Raw genomic sequence first — 18,902 nt, 5'->3', positions numbered from 1 at the left:
TCAGGCCTTGGTGGTCATGTTGCGCATGAACTTGTGGCACAGCTGCGAGGCCTCGGACGCGTCCTTGGATGCCTCAATGGCCGCCGCGCGGCTCTCCACTGTGTTGGCGTTCCAGCCCTCGACTGCCAGCTGGGCGCTTGTGACGGCCTGCGCACACAAATGCTCCCCTAAGATGAAACTGTGCTACTCTTTTGGGGCGAGGATACTTTCTCTGGGTGGCTGCAAAAGACCCTGTCAAGAGCAGATTCCTCCCGCGCGGACCCTCGATAAGCTGTGTGCATCCAAATTTCTTGGGAACAACGACACCCCTTCACACAATTATCTGAGAAATGCAAGACCATGCCAGACCTCTGATAAAGCGTTTGGCTTGCACGCATGCCTGAAACTGGCTTGTACTGCTGCATGCAAGGGGATGCATCATTCACAGAAGAAATACAAAAGTTGGATGCGCGCACCTTTGCGGCCAGCCCGGAGGCCTCGGCGGTCTCCTTGAGCTTTCCGTAGTCGCGGTTGGTCGCGTGCAGCTGGATGCCGTCCTCCACCGCCTTGAGTGATGCGTTGGCCGCGCGCATCTGCGCCATAGCGGCCTCGATCGCCATTGACTTTGCCTGCACGCGTGCATTTAATAAGGACGCTTGATTTCAAGATAAAAAATTCAGGTTTGCAGCGCATTCCCACAGAGAAGCTCACCCCTCAATATGTGATCACCAGGTTGCATATGAGGCTCCTGCATGCATGTCAGCATGCTAAGGATGCAGGGTACTTGAAGCAGTGTACTTAATTGTTTTGGGCCTGTAAGGCAAGATCTTTGGGAGCATTGAAGCGAGGCTTGCTGCACATTCTTGCCATCATAGGTATGCACGGGGGCCTAATTCTGCTTCTAGACTGCAGCACTCCCCATCACGAGGGCCGCTGCACATGCCAGCCTTCCAATGCATGGCAGCCGATGCGCAGGCTTCAATAGTGAGAGCTAGCGAGTGGGGATGCGAGACAAAGCGCACCTGGTTGTATGCCTGGGAGGCAGAGATGGCGGCGGCCAGGGCGGCCTTGGTGTGAGCTGAGCGGGACAGCTGCGCAGCGTTGAGCGCCACTGCCTCGGCCTTGCCTGCGGCCTCACCGGCCTGCGCAGACCACACATCAACATCTAGAACCCACCGAGCTGTTGACGTGGCCGTTATTGACGCTGTGCCCTAGTCCCTCAAGCTGCTGCTTTAAACGCTAGGGGATGTTTTTGACTTGAAAAAGCTGTGGGCCCACAGAAATACCCACCATTTCAGACCTTGTGGGCTTTGTATGTGCACGATTACACCCACTTTTACCAGGTCTCAACACGCTGGCTACCCCCGCGCGTGTTGAAGACATGGCATAACTAGCCAGCAGCGCAGCTGTGGCATGCAGGAAAGGAAGGAAAAAAAGAGTTATTACCTGTGCGGAGCGCCATGCGGCGACGGCGGCCTTGGCGGTGGCCTCGAGAGTGTTGCCCTCCTTGAAGCCCTCCTCTGCGGCGGCCACTGCTGACTCCACCTGCTCGCTCGCCAGGCGCCCGGCCTGCAACCCAGTGACATTTCACCTTCAAAACCAGGCAGGAGGGAGAGCAACAGGAAAGAAGAGGCTGCCGAAGCGCGCAGCGGTGCTCCGTCCTGCTCACGGTGAAGCTTCCTGCAAGCACTTGCGCCAAAATAGGCACGTCACGACAGGCCCACTGGGGCGCAACTACTCATGGAGCCCAGAAAAGTATTTGTAGCACAGGGGTGACCGATTAGGGCTCAGGGTGAATACTTTCATGAGGGAACCTCAGATCCAGGACTAACCAAGAATAGGCACTTGCATGCGCACTAGGGCGATCCTTGGCGGCCCTTCTCATGAGGCCTATAGCCAGAGCAGACGCATAGATCCGCACCATGACTATACTGGCAGCCTGATAGAGACCTTGAGCTCAAAAGGTAAGTGGTAAAAGCGCACCAGGGCAATGTCCCTGTGTATTCCAAAAGGAACATGGAGCCAGAACAGGCGCAGATACAAGACATGCATGCAGCCAGAACAAGACTTCATGCATGCATGCGCACCAGGGCGATGTTGGCGGCGGTGGCGGCTGCGGCGACGGCCTCTGAGGAGGCGGCGGGATCCATGGTCTTGATGTCAGACTCGAGAGGGAACGCCGCCTGGAACGCATCGGCAGCCTTCTGCAGGCGCTTGAGCGCGCGGAAGGCCGCCTCCATCCCGGCCAGCAGCTCGTCCTGCTCGCTGGCGAGCAGGTCCGGGCTGGCTCCCTTGCGCAGCTCCTCCCAGATCCTGCATCCAAGGCAATTTATTTCAAAATTTTGGATTTGAAAATTTGAAAATTGGGATTTGAAATCAATCAAGGTGCTGCACCCTCGACAGCGCACTGCCAAATCCTGTTGTTGAGGCAACCTAGGGCAGCTCAAGCAACTGGCTACCGGCTCCGCAGGTCAAAACATGCACAGAGATATCTGAATGAGCAAAGTGTTCATGGGAAAAAGATGGTACCATTGAGGACCTGCAAAAAATGCATAACCACAGCGGTTGAGACCCTATTGTCAATCAAGCAGCCCCGAACTCCTGCCTTGAAGGGTACTTTTCTGCATGCAACCTCACAGGCAGAGGCCCCCTCGACAGAGGTGTTGACAGGAAGGAGAGAGCAGGGCACTCACAGTGCGGCGCCCTTGAGCAGGTGTGCGAAGAGAATGGCGGATGCAGCGCCCATGCCCACTCCTGCCAGCTGGCCCATCGTGTTGTCCATGGAACCGTCCGGCAGCGCGCGGCTGGCCTGGCCCCTGGGCTCGCCAAACACCTGCGCCGACCAGTCAACGTGCCCCTCAAAACACGCTGCAAACCGCCTTTCCATTGTGTCTCTTGCCATCTGCATTGAGACATGGATTGTGGTTCCTCATGCAGAATGTCTTTTCAGCAGACTTGCACGCACAGCACATGAAATGCAGATCTGCCGACACATGCAACATAACCTGTGCTTGAAGCAAGCGCACATCCCAGTGCAAAGGAAAGCTCAGCAAGAAAGAGGTGGTCCATTGCCACCCAGCATGGCATGAAACATGCATCGTCCTCAACACGTCAGAAATTCCCACGGTCTTACTGAGGTAAATTCTATTGATTTCCATCTGAAGAACAAACCTGGAATTCGACGTCGGAGACATAGCCCTCTGCGTTGGAGGGCGCCACGGTGCCCATGAAGAGGGGGCCGCCGGGCAGCACAGTGAACTGCAGCCACGCGCTGTAGCCGGCCTGGTGCTCGAACGCCAGCACATTGTTGGCGTCAAAGGTCCATCCGGACACCTTGTTGCCGTTCAGGGCCACCACCGGGCGGCCTGCGGCAGGATGCACACAGCAAGATCAGCTCCAATGCTTTGTGGCGGTGAAGAGAATTACACGGCCCTGAGTGTCATGTGCAGCAGACACATTAGCCATGCGAGGAGTCCACACAGGAATGCACACAGCAAGTTCAGCTCCAATGCTTGAAGGGAATGGAGAAACGTTCAGCCCACCAAGTGTCATGCGAAGCACCGAGCCAAGGACAGCACAAACATATCAGGTATGTTGATGCGATGCTGCTGGATTCTGGTTGCCCTAATTGTGGTCAGATGTGTGGAAAGGACAGCAAGGCAAGTCTAATGATTTTGAACGCTGACCGCAAGCAGCACTTCACGCCGGCATGATTGGCATGTCTTGCAAGGGCGACCGCCAACACCAGCAGAGAAGGCTCCATGGAGAAGGCTCCAGGGTGAAAAATGGAGAATTCAAAAGTTAGTTCAAGAGCAGATTCGGCGCACCGGACTTGGAGGATGAGATGGTGAGCTCAATGTTGCGCGGAGCGTTGCCGTTGGCGGCCGGCAGGAACACCGTCGAATAGACGCCGCTGTACTCCGCCAGGCTGTCAATCGCAGCCGGCACCGCCGCCGCCTCGCGCGATGCGATGTTCACCTGAAGCACTTGCGCAGGTAAATCAGTTTAAAGAAACGCCTGCCGTAGCGTGGAATGACCATTTCAAGAGTAAAGGTACACGGGAGCCCATTGCAGCTGCATCAGGCGGCAAAGCCTTCAAGGCTGATGCCATATGAGAAAAACAAACGCCCAGCAAAGCCGCTTCCTTGTTTTGATAGCGCGTGCTTCTGTGTTGTGAGACACACTTCAGCAAGTGCTTCTGCTCTCTCAAACAGCATGTTGCGTCACGCATGCATGCCCCTCTGCAGGGTTCCTCAGGACAGACCTCTTTCAAGGTACAGGAGCATATGCAGTGCAAGTGCGCGCACCTTGCCGGAGACTATTGGGGGAGCGATGGGCCATGCGGCGGGCAGGGCAGAGATCTCAGGCCACATGACGCCGTGGCACTGGGTGCCGAGGTAGGTGGAGGTCTCGGCGCTCTCATATCCGCTGAAAGAGCTCATCTGCAGCTCCAGGTTGACCGGCACCGCCGCGCCCGTGGGGCAATCGAAGACCACCGGGGTGCTGCGCGCATGCATCAATATTCGAAATCAAATTCACACTTCAAGTTGCAGGAAAACTTGCTGCCCAAATGCGCCAAGGGCAGCAGCACGAGTTGGGTCCCTGGTCATATTCTCCCAGGTGTTCAGATACAACCTGCTTTTGGCGAGAAGTGCAGATGCAAGGACAGGAAATTTCTTGTAACAGGAGGAAACATGCGCAAGTTGCAAGGGGGAGAGGCAATGGACAGAGGGGCCCCACGTGGTGCGGAAGATGCCGTTGGCAAAGGAGTAGTCCTTGATCTCCTGGCCATTGATCAGCACCACAGTCTGCGCAGCACAAGTCAAAACTAAATTTGCAACTAGCCTGTCATGCCGTCAACTCCCCATGCTTGTCGGTCTTTATGGTTGCATGGACTGAGCTGCCTTGGCGTGCAAGAAGCCTAGAGCAGCTTGTGAACTTCAGTGATAAGGGCCGGGCCGCGCCGTGAGGTGTGTGCACACACCTTGTTGGTGCCGCGCAGCGAGCCGATCTCCAGGGTGGCGGCGGGCTTGCTGGCGTTGGAGACGTTGTCCCAAGGGTGCTGGCCGTTGACGGACCAGGTCACGAACAGGTTGTAGCTGGACGCCCAGAACATCAGGTCGTTGGCCTTGTCGTGCTCCAGAGCCTGCAATGCGGTTGATTCAGTACCTTCCGAACTGACGAGTCGTCCTGCGCACTCCGTGCTGCAACTTCCACGGACTGAGCTGCGAATTCCCAGGGACCCACCTTGATGACGTTCGAGATGCCGGTCTGGAAGCCCTGCTCGCGGAAGAAGCACTTGACGTTCTCGTCGCCTCCCGAGGTCAGGTAGTTCTCGTGCAGCAGCTGCTCGAGCTGGCTCCTGCGTGCACCAACCAGCGGAATTATTTACAATGTCAAAAATGGGGATTCGACTGTGCAGGATCCATTGCGCTACTACTCTTCGACGTACGGCAAGTCGAATGGACATGCATCGGTCTCGGAGTGCTATACAGAGACAACATGTTTGATCAAAGCTGTGCACATGTCAATGAGATGCACTGTGGCTGAGCACAGCTAACTCAAAGTAAACAAGCACCCACAAAATGAGCTCCGACAACGGTCATGAGGGGCAGCTCAGATACTTTCAGCAGGAGCAGAACATTGAAGGTCCAGGATCTTTTCACCGCACCTGGCATCGGCCGTGTGGATGAGGTGGCGGACGAAAGAGTGCGCCTGGCTGCCACCGGTGCTCTTGTGGGTCTTGTGGGGGACATCGTCCTTGTGCGCCTCTTCCTTGTGGCCGACCACCCCAACGACCTTGCTCTTGATGTCGGCGCCCTTCTTCATGATGGCTTCATCCATTGGAGCCACAGCCACCTGGCCGTTGCTCATGCAGAAGCAGCTCATGGCGGCGACTTCTGCAACACACCAGACCTTCACGGCTGAGAGATCCCGTTTATGTGGTTGAACTGCTATATTTTTCTCCCTAGTCCTTAGATAACGCCATCTTCGCATACAATAAATTACTTAGTTCCATTGTCAACTCCAGTTCGGCTCGCCAACAGATGGGATGAGGGGGTCGTGCTCGGACTCTCCTACGGCATGCTTGTCCGGGAGGCCAGTGCATTGCGTTTATATGCCACTCGATTGCGCCTCCACAGATAACATGACAGCTTCATATAATAACACACAATAACAGTATTCAAGGCAATAATTCCCTCGGCGCATGCTGAAATAGCCTCGCCATGCCAAGTAGCAGAAAACGACCCACCTTTTCCGGGATGGCGTGAAGGCGTCAATACAGCTGTGGAGGTGCGTCAGACAGCCCTGTTGCAAAAGGGTCTTGTGAGCGGTATAGCAAAATCGCGGTGTGCGAGTGCTTTTGAATCTGCGATCAACTGCACAACGGACCACTGGTCGTAATGAGGGTTTTAATATGCCGCAACCCCCGCATCGCCCCCCTGGAATAGAGAGCATGCATGCTGAACATTCAGGTTTACAAAGAGGCTATTCTCTGCCTGACACTTTAGGTAGGGAGCATTTGCAGCCTCACAGCCCTGGAATCCCATGCTGCCTGCTTTTGGCAGATGCCTTGCAACCGTTGAGTTTTAAGATTGGAGCTACTATTGCGAGTAACTACTAGCAATGTCAACGGCCTGTCTGAGACAGTCACTGACGATCACTATACATCTCTTTATATTATATATTCTGAAGTTGTTCCAGACAACCTGGCAAGAGTAATGACAGTGCGTGCAATAAGGAACCATTAAGTCACTCAGCCCTAGAAGACTTTCGAAAGTCTGTATACTATGTAGTACATGTACATTGTATCAGCAACTTGGAAGAGAGAAACCCATCTTTTTCCCAAAGCATACATATGTGCCATACAAACACCTGTTCACCACGCAAGATGCGCAGCTCAAAGGGCTGATCGGTTCTGACTTTGTACATACTCTGACCTGTACGTACTCTGACCTCAGCTCTGTTGAGAGCTCAAATGACTCACAGCTCACAGGCTCTTCAAAAATCTTGTCTGCTGTGTGGGGGCTTGCACTCCGGCCACAAACTCACTTGCACAGTGGCGCCAGCAGCCGCTCAAAGCCTGCTGGCCGCCAGGCCTGCTCGCACGGCACCGGCTCGCCCCGAAGGCTGAGGCAGGGAAAGCAGGCGCCGCACAAGCAGTGCCTTAGGGCAAACATATCACCCTCTGAGAAAGGGGAGTAATTCCCAGGGCACCGAGCCTCCCAAACACCATCCCCTTCTATCAGCTCCAACTCAGAGCACCTGGCCCCCATGCTAAGATACATCAAGAATTTTCTGAGTTCCTCCGAAAAGTTGGCTTTGGACTGCAAGAAGATTGATAGCAACGAGGACTCGAGCCACTCCCCCTCTGCTGTAATCTCAATAGGCCCCACAGCCACTGCAGCCAGTGCCATCAACTCTATTCCTCTTGTGAAATGCATGTGCAGGCCACAGGGAACGTCCACATCCAACTCCTCCAGGTTGGGGGTGGTCATGCAATCAATTCGCAGGCGAAGCGTCCGATGCTGGCCTGCTCCACCGCTCACGCCAGGGAAGCAGGTATCCTCCAACACAATGCGCAGCTCAACCAGATTGGCCAGCTTCATAAGAATGAACATGTTTGGCCCATCCCATGCGTTCACGGACTCTGCTCGTAAATTCCGGGCACTGCTGCGGATCAAGAGAGCTTCCACCGAGGGGATCACTTGTCTTGAACTGAAGCGCAGGTTCCCGGCATATTTCTCCATGGTCATACTGCACTTCTCTGGCAACTGCAGAGATTCTGTGAATAGCACACCCTTGATGCCCATGCGCAACAGGTGCACACAATGCCTCAGATCAACAGGGACTGAGACCTCCACAGAGTCTGCTTCCACATACAGAGTGCGCAGGGACTGCAGGCTGGCAATTGCCGAGAAAGTCTGCGTGTTTCTGTTGGATATGAGTGGTGCTGTCATTGCCAATGTGCAGCACCAGAATCCGCAGATCCTCAAACACAGGGAAGTGTGCAATGGTGGGGGCATGAATGCTGAGGATCTCAATTGTGCTGCACAGCTCCCTCAGGAGAAAGACTTCCACGCTTTGAGAGTCAATGCAGCGCGGACTGATCATGTGCACTTTGTGCAGAGCGCAGCTGCTGGGAAGGGCAGGCACAGATGCTCCTTTCCATCCCTCACTGGACTGGTCGAAGTCCTCGGTGTTCACGAAGAGCGACTGGCACAACGGCCACTTGTCGAAAGCCCACTGTGACTCCCGCTCGGCAGCAGTGTCTTCCCAGCTGCGAGGTTTGGCGCATGCAATTACTCGGCGGGCTGCAAAGGTGGCATGGCTTGTGCAGCACGCTCTGCCCCATTCCTTCTCGGACATGAAGCGCGCGATGTGAGCCCAGATGGGCGTCGGGAGTTCCATGGCCTGCGTTCAGTGAGGAAGGGAGTGGTTGGACAGTGGACTTGCAGCCCTCAAGCAGGATGCTCAAGGGTATAGATTTCAGTCTTCCGCACCGAGTAACGCGGCTCTCACTGGATGTCACAACAATTTATGAAGGCACGACAATGGCAGACACAATCGAGACGTGAAAACAGGCTAGAAAATTCAAAGATCAAGGACCCATCCATCTTGCCAAAGACCCTGCAATTCATAACAGATCTCTGAAGAATATGATCTCTGTAAACACAGAATGATTTATCCGTTGTCCCACGCTTACAAACGGCGTTTGTTCTTAGCTTGCCTTCACTGCCAGTCCAAAACCTTGGCTCAATGTACATTGCCAGCCCTTCTGAACAATGACTGTGCAGATCGATGTGCGCACCTCGGGAAGCCCTTCAGATTCCTTCAAGACGGCGGACGCAAAGCAGATGTATCTGGACGATCTCTCACTGTGACTCTAAGATGATGTTGACCTAGATCCTGAGTGTGGCAAGGCAATTTGGAAGCTACGCGCTGAAGGTGCATGAAGGTTGCAGAGCACTGGTAAGGAGAATGAGCTCCAGCGGTGGCGACCGCTAAGGGGTCGATGATAAGCTAAATCTCGATCTCGGACAAATTCGCCTTCGTCCGATCAGAAAAATCACAACAGAGTACCCGTTGTTATCAGTAGTGTCTATGGGATGGTCTGGCACGAATCTGGGGCTGTGTTGATGGCTGGAAGTTGAAGGATGGGGCTGCCGATGGGCTCACCGGAAACCCAGTATTGACCTGCACAAATGTGACGCTAATACCACCGGTCCACAAGAGCGTCAAATATAACTTCTCTACTCTGCAAATGAGCTTTTAAACAGCGTGATGGCGAAGGAATTGGGCGAATGTTGAAATTGTAAATTTATGCCCTCCCGAGCGCGAGCTCATTCTCCTTACCGGTGCTCTTGCAACTGTTTCAAATTGCCCTCGACTCCTATGCAAAGATCCAAGCTCTTGTGTCTGAGGCAACCAGACTAGGTGTTGCAAAACGTGCATTCATGAATCTACAAATCATCTGATATCTCATCAACAGACCAGGCCTGTACAGCAGTCCTACTGTTAGTAACTGCGCAGTCACGGTACCGGTGCAGTGCACGCACGCTGAGAGTTGAGTTGGCTTGCCAAGTTGTGGGCTTCAATTGAGTCAGCATCATGCACATAATGTGTATGCGCACGGTGTTGCGTGTTGTGTAAGCCATGTGTAAGCCATGCATGTTGAGATTCATCACATAAGCATGAGGTGTTGGGATGACGTGCACGTCTGGCAGAACTTGCCGCAAAGGATCTCGAGAGATAATGAATCAGTTTGCATCTTTCGTCGCCAACCATCCGTGGCAATGGCTTCTACCGTGATGAGTCAGTCACAATGACATCAACGAATGTGGACCGGTCCATGGTACCATGCCATGATTGCCACAGGCTGCAGCCTTCCAAAGCAACTATAATCAGCAAGCTAGCAAGCGCCTCACAGTGGGCCCGTTTCAACTGACAACCCTAGACTGCGGCCTCAGACAAAGAAATGTAGGACACGCCAGCAATGCACACTTACTGCCAAGCGAAAGGTCTGCCTTCCTTCCAGCGCTGTTGCCGACATTTTGTGGCTGTCGGCACTGCCAGCCCTGCTGCCTGTTGTTCTACTTGCATCAGCTATGCACAACAAAGCAGCGCAGATTGGGAAAGAGCTGCTTTAGCCTAGCTCTGCATCACCACATCAGGCGCATCACTCAATAACGAAATATGAAAGGGATACAGTCTGTGCACATGCTTGGAAAAGGTCTTAAAACTGTCCAGAAGTACAGCTTCTGATCTGCCAGGTACTAACTACCAAACATGCCACCGCTGGTGACATGCAGACTTGCTTCAATCTGTACAGTCAGCACGGCACAAATCATTCCTCGTACAATCACCCAGAGAAGCTACATGCACCCAGCAGGGCTCGGCGCACCTGTCATGCTGCACAATGCCGGTGCAGCCGCTTGTGTCCAGTGTGTGCAGCGACTCACTGCAGCTTTCTGCCAGGGCCTGTATGGCAGCGTCTGTGACTCCTCGGATGCCATGCAGAGAGAGTGACTCCAGTTTGCGGCACCCTTGTCCCAGCGCGCAGATGCCGGCGTCTGTCAGCTGTATGCACCAGGTCAGATTGACCTCCCTAAGCTCGTGGCACGCCCCCAAAGCCCCGACCGCCGCATCTGCGCCAGCACAAGCTTGTATTGTCAGACAGGTTGCAGTTGAACCGTGAGAAAATTGAAGAGGAGGGACATGATGGCATGGGCTGTGTGTGAGTCAGCTTGGTCAGCTTCTGTCAGATATTCCCAGACTTGCTCCTCCCAAAAGCATGCCCTGCTATTTCTCAATCAAATGGCAGATCCCTTGCGGGCAGTGCATGCAAGGATTAGCACGGCACAAGCCCGCCCGGCACTCCCAGTTGCCATAATGGCAGAACCCAGAACAAAAGGATTGGATGGCTCCAGCCGCTCACCAGAAAAGAGAGAAATTGTCGATAAGTGTAAAGAGAAAGTGTCAATTCTGCAGCAAAGTCGACAAAACAGGGAATACCTGTAGCGGCGTGTGCGCCGCAGAGATCGATGACTCGCAGGTGACTAAGCGCGCCGCAGCCCTGGATGGCCAGCGCGCTCGGCATGCTTGCATACATCCGCAGCACCTCGATGTTGGGGCAGTGTTTCGCCAGCGCTGTGTATGCTGTGTCTCCCAGCCGCGTGCACCTGAGCCCCCAACTTAGCATTACCCTTCTGACGACAACTTCCTTATCCCAACATAGCTGCCCCTGCATCACCTCAAGGCCAGAATCTTGCCACAATGATGCTGCCACAAGCTTGCAGTATCCAGTCATTTTCTGCATGCTGCTATCCGAATGAAGGGCAGTGCTGGTACACATACAGTTGAAGCTCATAACCCTGTACCCACTCCATGTGTCATTCAAATTTCACTCCAACCGCGCTTTGTAGAGGCATGCCAGAATGGGGGAAATGGGATCCCCACCGGGTGAGGTCCACGTGGGTTAGCTGGGGACAGCCCTGTGCCAGCTGCACAATACCCAGGTCAGTGACGGCCTTGCAGCCGCTCAGATTCACCTGGCTCAGCCGCGGGCAGGCCTCTGAAAGGGCCTTGAGAGTCTCCACGCCCACATTGAGGTTCCAGTACAGCGAGATGGCTGTTAGGGACGGGCAGGCTCTCACAAGTTCTGCCACCCCTCTGTCTGTCACCCTAAAATATCAATGAGACTCTTCAGATAGCCGGCATTTGATGCTGGTGCATTTCGCCATGTGCAAGCATCAGGATGAGGACAGCACTGCATCAGGCTCTCAGGATTGTAGAGATGTCTTCTTTTCAGGAGACGGTGCACAGAAGTTGGTCGTCATGATGACAGATGCTCACTTCTGACATCCATTGAGATTAATTTCTTCCAGGTTGTACCGCTCCAGCTGCTGCAGGTGACGATCTTCGATGCCAACGGCAAATTCTAGGACGACATTTCTTAGAGCCTCTGCAGCAACATGGCTGTCACTGATATGCTGGAGAGCCGGCTCAGGATTTTGAGAGCCTCGTAAATCAAGGGAATTCCACAAAGAAGGATGCTGTAGGATTTGATGCCATGCCTGCAGACAAAACTGGGTAAGATCACTTCTTTGCTAGGATGAACGCTTACAGCTGAGATCAAACATAGCTTGATGAAGAGCAGTAACTGCAACAACTCGCAACGAATATTGGAAAATGAGAAACAACAACATGGCACCTTGCAGACAAGCTCCTCTGGCTCTGTCCTTTAATGTCATGTGCCGAAACACATGAAGAATGGGTACAGCGGGGTCCGGCATTCTGCCGATGTTGCAGCTTGACCTCAAACAAATTGATCCAGAAAGTGTGGTTTCCAGACTGCGTGGAATGGGCCCGATAAAGAGGATTCTCATAAATGGTTACTAATCATCCACGTGTTTTTCTCCACTTCAGCAGCATCCACCCGAATAGAGACATGGTGCCCTGTTTCTGGTTACAAGAAGAATCCAACGACCTTAGAGTAGCACTTGTTGGACAAGGTAGGAGAATCGAAGTGCTAAAACTTCCATAGATCCTCATGCACTTTCGTTCGTCTATGCTGTCACATGACAGGCACGTGCCATCAAGAGTTCGACGAGAGGAACGAAAGCTGGATTCTCACAATGGAACTAGACCAAACTGTCTCTATCTGAGGCGTTAGGAGTGTACCTTGCCAGATCGTGCCCTGTTTACCTCTAGTTTTGATTTTCTCGGATGCAAGATCGTCATACTGTAGAGCGTATTGATAGACGAAGATCAGTCAGCACGTCCGCTTTTGGAAGTCTGAAAATAATTCATTAGTGTCTAATTGCGTTTTGACATGATCCAGCCCGAAAAGGCGCCCTCCAGCGCGAGGTATTTGTTGAGGACGAAGACGTGCAGATCCTGTGCACAGCCGCTCTTGGTAGATGGCAAGGAAGAGTCCTTCCCCGTGTCTGGCGTGGGTACCATGCACAATCGCTGCGCACTCAGCTACTGCCAGCAGCGTGGCCTCACGCTAGAGCAAGCCACACCAGTCTGCAAGCACTGGCGCTCCAGGGGCTTCTGCATCTATGAGGCAAGCTTACAGGCCTCCTGCACGATCTTATGCCTCTTCTAAGCACCTTTAACCCTCAACCATCTGCAGCCTCCTTTCTCTGCGTACAGCACTCCTGGTGTCAGACTCATCTGAAGACTTGTGGATCTTGTTGTCAAGGATTTATATTCCCTACAATACAGAGCTCAATGCATACTCTTGCCGCTGCAGAGCACATGCTTCTACAAGCATCCACCAGAGGCCAGAGGAGCCCCCAAGCCGCCACCAGGCCAGCCCACAGCAGCCGACATCGCAGCCAAGGCGGCAGCGTGGCGAGCCATCAATGCAGCATCCCTGCAGGGACAGAGTAGCCCTGCCAGCCGCGCCGATGCCGCAGCGCCGCCGACAGCTGTGGACATCTCAAATGGCTTTTCCTATGCACCGGCAGAGAAAGCACCCTCCAGCCATGCTGACCAGGCCGCCACAGATTCCGCAGAAGCTCCAGCCTGGGGGGACGAGGCAGCAGCGCAGAGCGCACGCCCAAACGGCACTTCCTGTAGCAATAGCTGCAACAGGAGTGAGGAGGTGTATCAGCAGCCGGCTGCTGCCGGAGAAGACGGTGCACCACTGGGGGCAGAGCGAGCCAGATCTGGCGTCTTGGAAGAGATTGCCAGATCAAGCGCCACTGGAGATGTTGCCAGATCTGGCGTCTGTGCAGGGGGAGCCAGATCAGGCGAAAGTGGGCAAATTGCCAGATCTGGCGTCCGTGCGTCGCCTGATCTGGCGGCAATGCATGCGGCCAGCTACGCGGCGCGCGCGGTCCGCCGGGGCCCTGCCAAACGCAACAAAGTCAAGAACCGATTCCGCGCCGGAGTTTTCCGCAGGTTCCCTCCTCTCAGCCCTGTCCTCCTCGCTCTCGCCACATGCAACGCCCTTAATATAGAACTTCATAGGCACAGTTGGCTTTGCTTCATGGAGCTTGGATCTCTCGTTTAAGTGGGTATGTGCTTGGTTGAGGGCTGCAAGCCGCATCTGGCTGGGTAACATTGCGGGTGTGCCGATTCATCGATGGCAAGATTTGTTGTGGGATGCTGTCCTAGATACTATGAGCGCCACTCATACTCCAACCTTTCTGATCTGCAGTGTTAAATGGGTGCAGGTTTCTGCTGGACACCTTTGGGAGGGAACGCCTGGCGTCGGGCTCAGGCGTGCTGGACATCGCCGGGGGCAAGGGTGAGCTGGCGTTTGAGTTGGTCAATCTCAACAACATCCCAGCCACTGTTGTGGAGCCCCGGCCTCTCAAGCTGGCCAAGCAAGAGCTCTGGCTCAAGGTGTGTCTTCTCTGCATCACAACACCCCTTGTGGCGTCTCTGCATTGGATACATTGCCGCTCCTAACTGAATAAGGCCCTATGAGGCACCTCCATGCAGCACAGGGGTGAAATAGCAAGCTAGTATGGGTAATTTGCTGCTGCTAGGGAGTTGCTCAATGTTCTTGGCTGGAAAGGAACCTCCATTTCTTACTCCTTGCGTTCACATACTCACTTCTTCACTGCCAGCAAGTCCTGAACATTGCCATTGAATGCAAATACTGAAGCCTGACACCCTCTATTCCTGTATGCGAGGGGGGCTTCTACCACCGGAACAGCATTTTCCAGCGCTACGTGGACGTCCCATTAGAAAAGTTCCTGGAAGCCGGAGCCGTAACTCCTCCGCAGCTGCGCATGGTGGTCAGCGAAGCCCTCTGCGCTGGCATTGCCGCCGCTGACATCAGCAGCACTGACATCAGCGCCGGCGACGTCAGCGCCGGTGACGTCAGCCGCGCCGCCCCGGCCGCCGCTGACATCAGTGGCACATCTGGCGCCGCACCAGAAGACCTCATGGCCGGACACGCTGATAGCCCAATGGCTGGTGATCATGCCAGGCTTGATGGCGGCACAGAAGACAGCACCAGGGGCTCGGCTGACGCCACAGGCTCCCACAGAGAGGGGTGCATAGGGGTAAAGGCTGTGAGTGAGAATGGGATGGGCCACGCTAGCTGCAGAGGCGCAGACAGCCAGAATGATAGCTGTACATCTGATGGTGCCAGAGCAGATGCTGCAGAGGACAGCAGCGGCCACAGCAGCACTGCAGCCATCGTGCGGACGGACAGATGTGGAGATGAGGGGAGTGATGAAGGGAGGTCCAACCCCTTGAAGGCAATGCTGGAGGAGTCCTTCCGCCTGGCAATGGACACCAGGTACCTTCCTTCGTTTTATCCAAACCAGTTTTTGCCTTTGTCGTCTTATCACCTGTGCAGCATTGAAGGGACTCTCGCTGTGAGTCACGAGTGTGAAAGGAGGCTTCTGTCTGGATTACATGCCTTCCTGGCAGCTTTTATTTTTGCCTGATGTTGCCAGATTAGTCTGCATGCTTCGCGAGCTCTGCCACAGAAGTTGTAAGCCAATGTGTGCCCCTTTGCATTGGCCATTTGCAAAAAGGGAATGAGCCCAATATTCTGCAGTGCTTCTGCGCCCAAAAGACACTCCTTTGGCATCAGAGGACCTTCTGCCCTCCTGCTGGTCAGCAAAGTCTCCTATGCTGCGCTTGCATACAGAGCATAATTTATAACCCCGTGGGATGCTCCTCTGTGCCAGGTGGACGCACAAAGGGGTGGAGCATGAGGGCAACAGCGCCAGGGTGTTTGCTGATGTGGCAGCGGATGACTCAGAAGATGAGTCAGAGGCGTTCCCTGACACCGACGCAGTCACCACTGAGTCAGCGGAAATATTAAAGACATGCGTGCCTGATCTGGAGCGGGTGATTGACACCTGGCAGCGCAGCTCCATCCTCGTTGGCATGCATCCTGATCAGGCGCGCTCTGCTGTCCTTCAATGCCCCAGATATCACATCAGTGCGCATAAGATTTCCCAAAAGCCTCCAAGGCAGCATGCAGGAGCTGGCATTTGGCCTGGAAAGAGCAGATTTTTGGCAATAACAAGGAAGGGAACAAGCTCCCAGATTTACGGGGATTGGTCTGTTGCAATTCTGTCTTTCTCTTTTCTCTGGGCATCTAGCAATGCAACATGATACTCTTGCCTATTAGAGAAAGCTCAAAGCGTCTGTCACATCTCTAATGCTATACAGCTGCTCTAGCAAAGGGCTTTCCTAAGACAGCCCACGACCTATCCTCAGACTCTCTTAAGGATGTTCCCCTAATATCGGTGGTATGCTGCGCAGGCGACAGAGGTCATTGTGGATTTTGCGCAACGCATGCGCAAGCCATTTGCAGTGGTGCCCTGCTGTGTCTACGCGGCCGAATTTCCCCAGCGGCAGCTGTTGGGGGGCACGCCCGTGCGGACGCACGATGACCTCATTGCTTACATCATCGCCAGGGACCCGGCGGCCGTGCGCGTGCGCGAGCTCCCGTTCGAGGGCCGCAACAAAGTCGTCTATGTGGTCGAGTGGAGCGCCAACGACCGTGTCAGCAGCAGTGCGGCTGCCAATTTGGCGGACGTGGAGTCAAGCTAAGTGAATAAAGACATGCAAGGCAGTGCGAGCGCCACATGAAAAGCACGGGCTGCCTCGCAGTTTTATGCAATGCACGCATGCAACATATAGGACACCTCGAATGCGGAGCCAGAGTTGTCGGATGCGGATTAGCTTTGAGGCAGGGGAGGTTTAATGTACACTTAAATTTCTGTCCTCTGTTTGTAAGCAACAGAGGGGCATATGCTAAGTTGCATGAAGAACTGCCTTTAGGATCTTTGCCGAGTTGGGTCAGGATGCAGATTTGGGGTTGATGGCCTCGGAAAAGAAGGTCATAACAGATCATTTTCAGTATCATCACTGCATGACCTCAAAGGCGCACTATGAGAATTACAAGGAAACAGCAGGATTCAAGCTACTCATGATCATGATCTATGGACAGCCTGAGGCACCACCAAAGTCACCGGACCACACATGAATGCAACGGGACATGCTGCTCTGACAAGGAGACAGACTTCTCCACTAGTGCAGATTTGAAGACAGTGGACTGTAGCCAAACAGTTGCAACTTCAGAAAAATACAGCAGTCATGACAAAACTGCTACAAAACCCACTGAAACCACCCTCACTCTCCGGATGTGACTTTCTCACGTCAGAACAGTCCATTGCACATCAACACAAGCAGAAACACAAGCAGACAGGTGTTTGCAATCCGTTCGCACATCACAACCTGTGTTGATTTCTTTGTTTCTGTCTTAGGCACAGCGCTGCACTCCTAGCAAAGGCTCTAGCATGAGTGCCAGACAGGTCACACCTACAACAATAAAGAATAGGGCAGCCCCGCGTTAGCTTGCATCTATGGCTTGTGTCCCCATGCATGCAAGCCAAGGCGGGGACTGCACCACTCGATCAAGCTCCTCTCATAGGATGCCCGCTGCAATACCAGCGCTAAAAGAGGCCCCAGCAGGCAATCATAGCTAGGCTCACGTCGCACAACCAACCTCTAGCAACACGTTGTCGGGTCCTCAACAGGCAAGACAAGTCAAATAATTGGCTCGGCAGCATCAACTTTTCTCACTTCACAGGGCCTCTAGCTGTTCCTTGCACTAGTCTACCCTGCAAGGACTGACCAAATGCAATGCCCTTTCTTCCTTAGGTGCCCAGAACCGCCTACAGACTTCTTGGACAGAAACTCCATGCGCCAAGCTTTGCGCAAGGATCCTTCACAAGTGTCCAACATGTCCCCAACTTGGTCAAACACCTCTATGGTCCTTTCTCAGGTGCCATCTTTGCTCCTCGGCAAGCTTGTCAGGCCGCTGCAAGGGGCGTCATCTCAGTGCCGGTGTGAATCAGCAGCCGCCGCCATTTATCCTTGACATCAGCCCTTTTGTGCAGCAGCTACCGCTTAAGCCAGGATAAAGAAGTCTGCTTGTTGCTGTGTCACATATGCGCACAACAACAACAAAAAAACACTGTTGCTAAGAGGACTCGCCTCGGCACTTCGAGACATGCGTGCAGCCCGGGAGCAGGCTAGCGAGCAAAGAAAAAAACAAACGCAGGTTTTGCCGCAGGGTGGTGGTGCAAGTACTAAGATGAGCGAGTATGCAAGGGATCAGAGTTCAGCACCACAAGGCCACAGAGGGGCACCAAAGTTGCTGCAAGAATGAACTCCACGCTCGAAGAATTCCCAAAACAAGTGCCCCAACACAAAAGAGCACCAGACAGGCCAGCGTGGCCGCTTGTTCAACACCCGCCAATAAATTCTAGGCAGGCAATGGCCAACACCCATAGTGCTGTGGGCCAGTCCGCCACATATTCCCCCTCTGATGCATACCCACCACAACTTCCTCTAATACCGTTAAGGTGCCACGCAGCTCTGACAATACTCTGCTCATGTCCCAAAGCGCTCTCCGCCTGACCCCCAACTCCTTAGTACCTCCTCTGGAGACAGACAGCCAAAGGCGCCCAAAGCACAGAATGCTGCAGCAACGCCGGCTGCCTCAAACAACCACGCCCCTTTCTTGAAAGGGGCCGCCAGGCACGCCAGCATGCGAGAGTGCACCTGGACACTGCCTGCAGGAAGCTGCCAATCGCTCGCAACACTGCAGCAGCCTACAGGTGGCGTGACGTCTGCAGTGCATGTGAGCGGCGTAGATCCCTCTCTCCAGAGCTCAGCCCTGCCATCCTCATGAAATGGCGCCCAGCAGCGCCGGCACTGGCTGAGTCCGGCCCAATCCCATCACTACAGCACTAGTCAGCCGCGCCCAATTGCACTCTGCCTGTCGGCTGCCTCGAGGAATCCACGACTGAGTGCACACGCCCGCGCACAGCTTCGAGGAAGCTTCCTGCGGCGGATGCGCGGAAAAGCGCGGGCGGAACCTGCAAGAAATTGCGCCTGCCGCCGCCTCCCGAGCAAGGCGTGGCGCG

At 54.2% G+C, this 18,902-nt stretch overlaps 5 protein-coding genes across 5 annotated transcripts; 2 read left to right on the top strand and 3 right to left on the bottom strand.

The window, feature by feature from the left end:
• Positions 1-5,868, bottom strand: COCSUDRAFT_63759 (hypothetical protein; the record flags this gene model as incomplete). The annotated part of the gene is made up of 13 exons (XM_005647101.1): positions 1-147; positions 456-608; positions 1,002-1,121; positions 1,426-1,548; positions 2,067-2,292; positions 2,673-2,812; positions 3,151-3,344; positions 3,807-3,957; positions 4,287-4,482; positions 4,720-4,787; positions 4,964-5,125; positions 5,227-5,341; positions 5,651-5,868. The coding sequence occupies 13 exons, from the start codon at positions 5,866-5,868 to the stop codon at positions 1-3; spliced, it is 2,013 nt and encodes a 670-aa protein (XP_005647158.1).
• A 4,214-nt stretch (positions 5,869-10,082) lies between these two features.
• On the bottom strand, positions 10,083-15,145 carry COCSUDRAFT_36782 (RNI-like protein; the record flags this gene model as incomplete). Its single annotated transcript, XM_005647100.1, has 6 exons — positions 10,083-10,137; positions 10,385-10,628; positions 10,996-11,162; positions 11,440-11,664; positions 11,836-12,056; positions 15,083-15,145. The coding sequence occupies 6 exons, from the start codon at positions 15,143-15,145 to the stop codon at positions 10,083-10,085; spliced, it is 975 nt and encodes a 324-aa protein (XP_005647157.1).
• COCSUDRAFT_83705 (hypothetical protein) lies at positions 13,799-16,518 on the top strand (the record flags this gene model as incomplete). Its single annotated transcript, XM_005647420.1, has 6 exons — positions 13,799-13,893; positions 14,169-14,340; positions 14,634-14,919; positions 15,103-15,247; positions 15,645-15,807; positions 16,228-16,518. 6 exons carry the CDS (start codon positions 13,799-13,801, stop codon positions 16,516-16,518), a joined length of 1,152 nt encoding a protein of 383 aa, XP_005647477.1.
• Positions 16,519-16,851: 333 nt separating this feature from the next.
• COCSUDRAFT_33342 (hypothetical protein) lies at positions 16,852-17,646 on the top strand. The gene has a single exon (XM_005647099.1). The coding sequence runs from the start codon at positions 16,911-16,913 to the stop codon at positions 17,115-17,117; it is 207 nt and encodes a 68-aa protein (XP_005647156.1). The 5' UTR covers positions 16,852-16,910; the 3' UTR covers positions 17,118-17,646.
• Positions 17,647-18,153: 507 nt separating this feature from the next.
• Positions 18,154-18,871, bottom strand: COCSUDRAFT_33341 (hypothetical protein). The gene has a single exon (XM_005647098.1). The coding sequence runs from the start codon at positions 18,523-18,525 to the stop codon at positions 18,367-18,369; it is 159 nt and encodes a 52-aa protein (XP_005647155.1). The 5' UTR covers positions 18,526-18,871; the 3' UTR covers positions 18,154-18,366.
• Between the last annotated feature and the right edge of the window lie 31 nt (positions 18,872-18,902).

The sequence above is a fragment of the Coccomyxa subellipsoidea genome (genome assembly GCF_000258705.1).
Source record: "Coccomyxa subellipsoidea C-169, whole genome shotgun sequence".
NCBI lineage: Eukaryota > Viridiplantae > Chlorophyta > Trebouxiophyceae > Coccomyxaceae > Coccomyxa > Coccomyxa subellipsoidea.
The sequence above is the reverse complement of the archived record's forward strand: the minus strand, read 5'-3'. Positions and strand labels throughout refer to the sequence as shown.

Coding starts and splice junctions, on each gene's coding strand:
- COCSUDRAFT_33341 (XM_005647098.1), bottom strand. CDS start 18,525: ATGCTGGCGTGCCTGGCGGCCCCTTTCAAGAAAGGGGCGTGGTTGTTT.
- COCSUDRAFT_33342 (XM_005647099.1), top strand. CDS start 16,911: ATGGACAGCCTGAGGCACCACCAAAGTCACCGGACCACACATGAATGC.